This window comes from the organism of the source record quoted next, unplaced genomic scaffold (assembly GCF_019419815.1).
Source record: "Pyrus x bretschneideri cultivar Hongxiangsu unplaced genomic scaffold, Pyrus_bretschneideri_v1 Contig1, whole genome shotgun sequence".
Classification (NCBI taxonomy): Eukaryota; Viridiplantae; Streptophyta; class Magnoliopsida; order Rosales; family Rosaceae; genus Pyrus; species Pyrus x bretschneideri.
The window spans coordinates 875517-885316 of record NW_025999390.1 but is presented as its reverse complement, the minus strand read 5'-3'; the positions used below and the strand labels follow the sequence as shown (position 1 = coordinate 885316).

Sequence of the window (9800 nt, the reverse complement as noted above, 5' to 3'; positions counted from 1 at the left end):
ACAGGGGGAATTTTTTTTTTTTTCCTTCCTCCTTTTTTTCCTCTTCTTCTTCTTCTTCCTCCTCCTCCTCCTCCTCCTTCTTCTTGTTCTTCCACAAGGGGTTGTTGGGTTTTCAAAATTTTTTTATTTTTTTTATTTTTTTGGGTTTGCAGGTGGGGGGAAGAAAATGAAGATGGGGAGAAGAGAGAGGAGGGGGAGGGGGAGGGGAGGGATGAACTGATGGTTTTTTTTTTCTTTGCTGCTTATTATTATTTTAATATTTAAAAAATATTAAATAATTGTTTTTTAGTTTTTAATAATTTTTTAATAGAAAGTATGTACCGAATTAAGCCACGTCAGTACTTAACAGAAAAAATAAATAGAAAATTTGACGGAGGTATGACGTTGTCACAAATTCGTAAGATGCGGTATGACATTGTCAATTTCAAAAGATGAGGTATGAAACTGTCGTGATCCCAATAGTTGAGGTAGTTTTTTGTACTTTACCCTTTTTTTTTTAATTTTACTTTTATTTATTATTTTAATATTAAAAAATATTAAATATTTTTTTTAGTTTTTAATAATATTTTATTAATTTTTTAATAGAAAGTGGTCCCGTCTCTTGCCACGTCAGCATTTAACAGAAAAACTAACAGAAAAATTGACGGAGGTAGGACATTTTCACAAATTCGTAAGATGCGGTATGACATTGTCAATTTTAAAAGATGAGGTATGAAACTGTCGTGACCCTAATAGTTGAGGTAGTTTTTTGTACTTTACCCAATTCTTTTATTGTTTCCTTTGACTGGTGCTTAGGGATTTTCTGTTGTGGGAAACGACAACAGACCCATCAAAGCATGTTAAGCTCGGGTCAGTTAGTGCAAGGACGTAGCCCAATGAACCACTTGGGCCATTGCCTTCGTTGTCGAGGCCCATTATGTAACCTCCATATTTAGCTGATTAGTCATGAAATTCGGGTCATGTAATATAACACAGGGCGTCTTGAACTTCTTCTGAACCTGACGGTCCACGTAAATCATGTTTGCTGGATTCAATTTCCCTTTTTCCCTTCCTTTTCGAGAGGAATTTAAGATTAACATGCTTGCTTACTTAATTGAGAAATTTATAAATAAATAAAAAATGTAAGAAAGAATGGGCATTGAGACCATGTTCAAATCTTCTGCACTACTTATCTCCTTAATAAAAAAACCACATTAAGGATAAATTAAGTCAAAAAAATGTGTGTCAGTTAAATAAATAAATCACAAATAAACCATAAAGGATTTTCGACGCAGAAAATTTGAACTTAGACCGAGTAGCCCTAGTTGATTTGATTTTTAATGTTTTAGGTATTGAAATAATGGGAAAGAGAAAAAAGAAAGCGTGTAAGATTAACTAGCTGCCGTATTTGATCCGATCTTAATTTTTTAGGTATTGAAGCTTAAATAAATGCGAAATAACACTATTAACAACCCTGTCATTTTCAAGAAAGAAGTAAAAAGTAAAATTGAACTTAAATCATAAGAAAAGCCCCAGAAGCCCTTTTTGGGAGTTGACACCCAACAAAATTGAAACATACTGGATTTGCTGTACTTCTTTTTTCAGTTCACAACTTTCTTTTTCTCCATCATAGCTTTTGGTAACAAATTTGGTCACTTCACCAAATTTGTTTGCCGTCCACGCAACAATGTGTCAACACTTAAAATTTAGTGCACAAATTTAATGTTATGCTAAGACACTACATAATATCATACCTCGACCAAAAGTAAAACGCATCAATACAAATAAATTTAACATTTATTAGAAAACGGTACAGTGTGGTCTTCTATAAGTTTCTTTAAACATGTGAATATTGCAAAATCTTTCAAATTATAAAAAAAAAAAAAAAAAACCTATATTTTTTTATTGTATATAAAAGAAAGGACACTTCTTAGTGCTGAAAAAATTCTTAGTTTGCTGAGAACACGATAGATGCATTAAATGTCATAATACAAATAGTTGAATACTAATTCAACAAATTGTATTATAACACTTGTGTATCGGACCATTTTTTCCGTCACATGAATAAATCTCTCCTTAGCGTTGGAGGAGGAGGGACTCTTGAGTCAACGGTCAACTAAGGGCATAGAAGTCCGTGACAACATGCAAGTCTATTAAACCGGAAAATGATCATTTTTTAGGAATCGCGTGATCTCGTCCATTTATCGTATATCGTATGATCAATTTTCGTTAAATACTTTTCATATTTAATTTTAAATTTTCAAATAAAATATTAACCGCACAATTTGCAATGAATCATATTCTTTTCCTTAGTTGCCAGCAAGCCGTAAGCACTGAGATACTCTCTCTCACCTGCACGACAAGCGAGAGAGAGAGAGAGAGAGAGAGAGAGAGAGAAACGGCTGAGTGGGTTGGCACGTGCCCTAATGCCCCACCCAACTAAACCCCTAAAACCCCGCCTCTTTAAAATCTCAGTCACCTGAGACCCCGGCGCCGTGCCCCACCGCTCAATTCGCCGCCGTCCACGTTTCACAAAACCTCTGTAAAATCCTTTCCTTGTATGTTTTGTGTTTCCCTCAAAAACCCCTCCAGCCGCCACGAAGGCCTTCTTCCCTCCGCCTATTTTCGTAATTTCCCCTTTCTTCAAGCTTTTTCCATGCTTCCGGAACAAGCACGCTCTATAGAGAGAGAGAGAGAGAGAGAGAGAGGAGAGAGAGAGAGAGAGAGTCAGGCTGGCGGAGACCATGGGTGCTCTCGCTCCGTTCTCTCAGTGGATTCCCGCGGATGATATTCTGCTCAAGAAAGCTGTTGAGGTACAAATTCGGCTCTAAATTTCCTCCGTTTTTTCGGAAAATCTGATGTTCATGCATCCTCGTAGTGTATTATTAACCTGGATTTTTCTGGTAACTTGTTTTCGTTATACATATGATGTTTGTTTCTTTTTTGGGTTTTCAAATTATCGGGGTTTTAGTGTAGTTATGAATTCGAATTGTTTGAACAATGGATTTCGGGTTTATGTTTCTTGAATATGTTATGGGTTTAGCTATCCTCGTATTTAAGATTGAAATTATTGAAACAGATCGATAAATTGGACAAATGCTAGATACAATTGAAGGTGAATACAGTTGAAATTATGTTGTTGTGTGCTAGTACAATTGTCACTGCTGGTTTTCCTGCTGAGGTAGGCTGTATCTTTGTCGAATTAACAAGTATTCGCCTCTATTAAGTGTGTTGCGTCGGAGGGGAACTACCCGGGAACTACCGGGTTCCCCTTTTGGAAATAAATTAGGATTTGGTAATTTTCAGAATGCCAGTTTTGATTTTGTAATTATATTTATCATACAAGGAAAGTTTATCAGGAATTAGTATTCTCGAAAGTTATATTTGGACTTGGTACTCTTTTGCTCTGTTTGCAGGATGGTGCTTCCTTGGAGTCACTTGCTAAAGGTGCAGTGCATTTTTCTCGAAGATTTACTGTTCGTGAACTGCAAGATCGGTGGTATTCTCTCCTGTATGATCCAGTAGTTTCTGAAGATGCTTCTGCTCGCATGATTGAGTTTGAGAGTTCCACAACAACTGTTCCATTTGACAGGACAGGAAATTCAAAAGGAAAAAAATGTGAGTCTGGGAAGAGAAAAGCTGAAAGTGTTTGTAGTAGTTACTATGCAATGCGTAAAAGGATTTGCAATGAGCCGTTTAATTCCATGGGCCTTAATTTTCTTGTTGCACCCAGGTAATAACAACTATGATGGAAATGGAGATGAGCCTCTTTACGGAAATTGCATGAATGGAGATCCAACCGTCAGCCTCTTTTGGCCTTGAGACGTCAGATATGGATGCAATGCAAAATCTGATGGATGTTGGCACTGATGATACTTTTCATATGCTCCAGAACCCGGATGGGAATGATTTTCATATGGAACAAGGTAATATTCATGAAGATATTATGACATGGAATGAATCTAAGGTGGATGAATTCAATCATCCGGAAGGATTGCCAGATTGCAGCCTGTTCAATGCCGATGACATAGGAATGAAACCTCTGTTTACACTAGATCAAATTAATGGCAACGAGGGAAACATGTGCACAGAGTTTGAAGGGAACAAGGCCTTTAATTCACCTGTTTCAAACACTGGTGCATTGTTTAACAACTTGGAGTATTCATCTCCACTTCCAGCTATGCCAGTTGATGTTGATCTTAGAGAACATGATATATGCACCAGTGATTCTTTTGAACTTCATGAAAACATCGATGCTAACAAGGCAAGAACAACAGAGGATGATGCTCATATTGGGATGGAGGTGGCCACTGAAATGCCATGCTGTGATTTCCAGAGTTCTGCAGCTCCTGTTTGTAATGAAGGTTATTTGGCAGAATTGTCCAATTCGCTTTTAAACTTTACGAATGAGGAGCTCATGCTCGTGACTGCTGATGGAAAAGATGTGATTGATAAATCTTACTATGATGGCCTGAGCTCTCTTTTGTTGAGTTCACCGAAAGACTGATGTTCTTTGTGAACCGACAACCGTCAAAACTGAGCCAGAAACATCTGTAGCTCCAGTTATGGACTCCATGAACCCATCTAGTACGTATCCTGGAGTGGTAGATGACAATAGAGGATCCCAAATGCTGATGAACATATAGTCTGCCATTCAGACACTCCAATGCTATCATCTTCAACAGCTTCGAACTATCAAAATCCTGAATTGAGGGATGGATTTATCTGCTGCACATTAAACACCGAGGACCCAGAAATCCCATGCAATGGTGATATTTTTCTACCAAATCGTTCATCAACTTCTGAAGGGAATAAGCCAATATCTTTGTGCACTAGTGGTTTCCCTGTTAATAAGAGAAATAATCACACAGGGCCGTGCTTTATGCATAAAGAGCGAAAAAATCTTGGAGAACCTCATAGTACCTCTCAGATTAAAGGATCACATTTCTTACAAGAAAAGGGTCGAAAATCTCCACTAGGTAATTTCGGAGTGAAATTTGAGCTGTCTGATGTCCCCAGTGATGTGGCATCTAAGAATGCAGGTCATGTTGGTGAAGGTCTGGGCCAAATTGATTCAGCCAATCCAAGTACAAGTGTTCAACCTGGAATCCTGAAGGAAGGCACTAGAGAGAGTATGTCGGAAAAGCATCTCAGTTATAACTCAACTGAGTTTCATGTGGAGAACCCAGATTCTGGTGTCATTAAAAGGAGCTTGATCCATCAGCTACAATTAGGGACGATATATCATTACATACGGAAGGGATGCCCATGTATATTGCTGAACCACAATTAAATCCCGATACATCGGATCAGCTGGGGCTTTTGAGAGCGATGATGATATACCATGCTATTCGGATATAGAGGCAATGGTTAGTGTGCTAAAACGAAAATCACTGTGTTGATAGATTTGCTTTGCTTATCAATTTCTTAATTGATCTTATAGTTTCATTGACTTTTGTTCCACCTGCAGGTACTTGATATGGATTTGGACCCAGATGACCAGGATTTGTGTTCTAGTGAGGAAGGTAATACTCAATCAAACTATTATGCATCTAATGACCAGCTCATTACTTATTTTCTTTATACAGACTTATCCGTACTTCACTTCTGCCAATCAAATCCTCTAAAATGGTATGCATTAACGTAATCTTGTCGGTACTTTCCTTCTTCTGCCTATCAAATCCTGTGATAAATAGTGTGCATTTATGTAATGAGTGTGTTTATTATGCGGCATTCATGCTTAACTGACAGATGATACAGCATTCATACTAAATGATATGTTTTGAAATAGAACATTAGAACATTCCTAATCACGGAACTAATATTTTCTGTAAAGCGATTGCATCATATGTGATGTAGGTTCACTGCATCAATATGCCTTATAAATTGTAATTTTATGCTGTTCGCTATGTGCAGTCTCAAAATATCAGGATGAGGACGCTAAGAGGAGAATCATAAGGCTGGAGCAGTGTGCTTATTCATATTTGCAAAGAGCCATTGCATCTCATGGAGCTTTTGCCATTTTGTATGGACGTCATTCTAAGCATTACATTAAGAAGTCCTGAGGTATTTCGATTGCCATATGGACCCTTCTTTTGTCTTTTCCTGCTACCTGGGGTTGGTAGGTTTTCACCCTATAGCTGCATTTGGAAGTGATGTAATTATGGAGCAAGAGTTATGTGTATAACTTAATCACTGTCATAAGGAATATTTAGGATCTATCTAGGTTTTGCTATGATGTGCAGATTTAGTCGAAAAGAAGAATTGAAAACTGATGGTCCAATAAGTCTATGTCAGACATGGATTGATTATGTGAATGAATAGCTATCTATATCTGCAGGTTCTATTGGGTAGAGCAACAGACGATTCTGTTGTTGACATTGACTTGGGAAGAGACGGTCGTGGTAATAAGATCTCTCGGAAACAGGTAATATTATTGTTGACCACCTTAACATATTCACCATACCGGTGATGCAATTACTTGCATTTTTCTTTCCTTCCAAAAGTTTGGAAATAAAGATTATACATACATGCCGGATAAGGTGTGGGGACAGTTTGTTCTAAGTAGTGTTCTCAATGATGTGGTAGAAAGAAATCCTCAAGACATTTAGGATTTAGCTCATTAAATAGCTGATAGCAATGACAGGGCTGAACTTAGGTGTCTTCTGATTATGCTGTTTATGTCTTCTTGCTAACCCCAAAAATTTATTAATTTTAATGTGTTTGTTAGGCAATGATAAATATGGATAAAGATGGATCCTTCCATCTGAAAAATCTTGGGAAGTGTTCAATCTCGGTAAATAGCAAGGAAGTAGCCCCTAGACAGAGTCTAAGCCTCAGTTCAAGTTGCTTGATTGAGGTATGTTCTTACAATTTCGTTTGCTAAAACTTCATTTTTCTTTGAATTTCTTGGCTGTTTATTGTGCAATGTCTCTGTGAGGCTGTGCATAAGTCTTGATTGTCATACCTCAGAAGTCGTTTTTATACTCGTCAAATTTTTGGGTTGGTGATCAAAATGCTCTATACATTGTGTACGTTATCTTAAGTCATTGATAGACCATGGTGTTTCAAATAGATTGGGGTTTTCGTGCTGTAATAATCTCAAGCCAAACACTAGAATTACACTCTGGTTCACGTAACACATGTTTCGGGTAGCTTGATCGCATCATATTTAACTAAACGATATTCTGTAAATGATGAATCTTGCGCAGATACGGGGAATGCCATTCATATTTGAGATGAACCAAACACGCGTGAAGCAGTATTTGGAAAGCATCCCCCAATAACTGAAGGCAAAGAGCACCGATTGTGAATGATAGCGGTGGTGCCAAGAACGGTACAGTATTCAGAAGGTGCTAATTTTTCCTGCAGCTTCTGGGGTTCACTAGTTGAAGCCACTTCTCTTCTGTTGTATACAATTGTCGTTGAAGAAGGTGGTCTGTAATTTGACAACATATTTACTTTCTGCTTATTGTTTTTCTATTCGAACTCATAAATCAATAGGACCACAGTTTGTTTTTCTTTGATTTAAGGATATACTAATCTAATTTAAACGGAGGATTCAAATTTAAAATCTCAATTATTGAAGAACAGAAAGAAAAAAAAAAATTTGGGTCTTTCAAAAAGGCGCGACAAAGCTTTTCAACCTCGTTTTCCAAACCGGAAGCTTTTAAAGAGAAAGAGCCTATCCATCATGGCAAATCTCGAATCCTGTTTTCATTTTTTTTTTAATAGAATTACACTACTTGATGATTCCTGTAGCTGAATTCTAAAAATAAAAACAATTTTAATGTAAAACAAATTTTTCCGTTGCCAGGAGTTGAACTTGGGATAACAAATTTAGTTTTTATATGAGGAGTAAAAATATACTTATATTTATGCTATCTATTAATAAAAAAATTATTATCAACAAAAAAAATAATGAAAATACTGTCATATTATTTTGGAAACTTTAACGAAAAGCTCCCGGTACTGTTCACTTTAACAAAAAATCACATTTTTACATTAAAAAGTCAATCCTGGTACTATTCACTTTACCCTTTTATTTTGTCCTTATCGTTAAAATTCAAAAATTTCAAGTCATTTTCATTTGTTTTTCTTATTATTTTATGCAAAGAAAATATTTAAAAAAAATTATAGGCATTAAAGTAATTTCGCCAATAAATATTGCTTTTTTCATCTATCCACATGTAACAATAGTTTTACTTGTCCTCTTTCTTTTTGTCACTCTATACTTTTACTCTTTTTTTTTTTTTTAATTTTAATTAATTAAAACTCCATTTTAATTCTTTTTTTAATTATTTAAATTTCTATATATTTGGGACAAAAAAACAGGCTAACCCTTGTCCCCACGGGAGAAATCCCTTCATTGAGGGAAAACCTTAGCCAAAGCTATTCGAGTCCTTTGCTTATATTATCAATGACCATCATCAATTAAGGTATCGTCACTACCATTAGAGCTTCACTATAAGAAATTTTAAATTTTTGTTAAACTGGCAAGTGAATTGGTGTATATGTGCATCGTAGTAAATACTATTTGTTTATTGTTTTTTATTTCTACATCTGTTTCTTCTTCATTTTCCTCCCTTATTTCGTTTTTGAGTTTTTTTTCTTCTTTTCTCAGTTTTAGTAACAACGAGTGACGGTGTCCTGTCAAAATAGTAATCACAAATAATGAAGACAATAATATTAAAGATTCAAGCCATATAAGAAAATTATCCTCACACAGTGCACAGCGCATATGTCCAGCTTATGCTGCAACATACCTGTAATAAATATGTAAACTTCCTGATATTTATATTGACATGTATACATATATAATATATAGACATAAATATAATGCATGCGGAATTATACATTTCCAGCCTGAGCACATCCTGTTCTTCAAAATAATGAAACGTATTGGAATCAAACCCTAATACAAAATATTCACAAGACCTATCTTTTGATCCTTCTTTGTCCCTTCAAGACTATTTAATTCTGGTATAATTTGTTTTTTTTCTGATCTGAGTTATAACTGCCTTTAAATGATCACATTCACATAACCGATGAGGGTTTGAGCACAAACGTGAATAAACCCTAATCAGAGGTTAATGCGTGCAAATGATATCACAAAGCATGCAATAAGTTTCGTGGCACCAGTTATTTATTTGACAAGTGCTACAGTTTTAATTCTATGAGAAGAGTTTGGCTCTTTAAAGTTGAGGAGGAGTTACTCCTCAAAATACTTTGTGATCTATACAAAATTTCATGCTTATAGTCAGACCGTTCATATTATACATCACTATGTGAAGATCATTTATGTAAAAAATCAACTAAAACTAAGATGATTTAGTCATTCAATTGTAGCAAATACTATAGATAGACAGTTCATAATGCTTTTATCAAATCTGTCAATCTGTTTTTAACTTTTTTATATAGTTCAATGACTCAAAAATCTTAATTTTAATCCATTTTTTGTAAAGATAATATTTACATAATAATTTATAATATAAACGATTTCGTTGATAAGCACAAAATTTTATAGATAGATCACTACGTATTTTAAGCAGAAGTGAAGTCTCCCTCTAATTATATTATCTTTCAATTGCATCTTAATTGGCCGACATGAAAATTATAAACAAACAAAGGACATTACTGCACAATGATCACTGTGAAATCCAGATAATGGATAATGATTCTCTGTAGAAAAATGCTAAGGACTCCCTCAAAAGTATAGCCCCATCTCTCTTAATAAGTTGGTTTTTACTTGCTAGGATTTTAGACTAGAGTTGAAATAGCGAAATATATTTATTCCTACGTTCGATGTTTTATGTTTAAAT

At 35.4% G+C, this 9800-nt stretch overlaps 1 protein-coding gene across 1 annotated transcript; it reads left to right on the top strand.

Moving 5' to 3' along the window:
* The first annotated feature begins 2304 nt into the window (after nucleotides 1-2304).
* LOC103928290 lies at nucleotides 2305-7502 on the top strand. The gene is given in 11 exon segments (XM_048581449.1): nucleotides 2305-2792; nucleotides 3396-3707; nucleotides 3709-3760; nucleotides 3804-4480; nucleotides 4598-5265; nucleotides 5267-5348; nucleotides 5450-5504; nucleotides 5896-6040; nucleotides 6316-6406; nucleotides 6710-6838; nucleotides 7191-7502. Coding segments are annotated over 11 exon segments (2355 nt in total). The 5' UTR covers nucleotides 2305-2723; the 3' UTR covers nucleotides 7266-7502.
* The last annotated feature ends 2298 nt before the right edge of the window (nucleotides 7503-9800 follow it).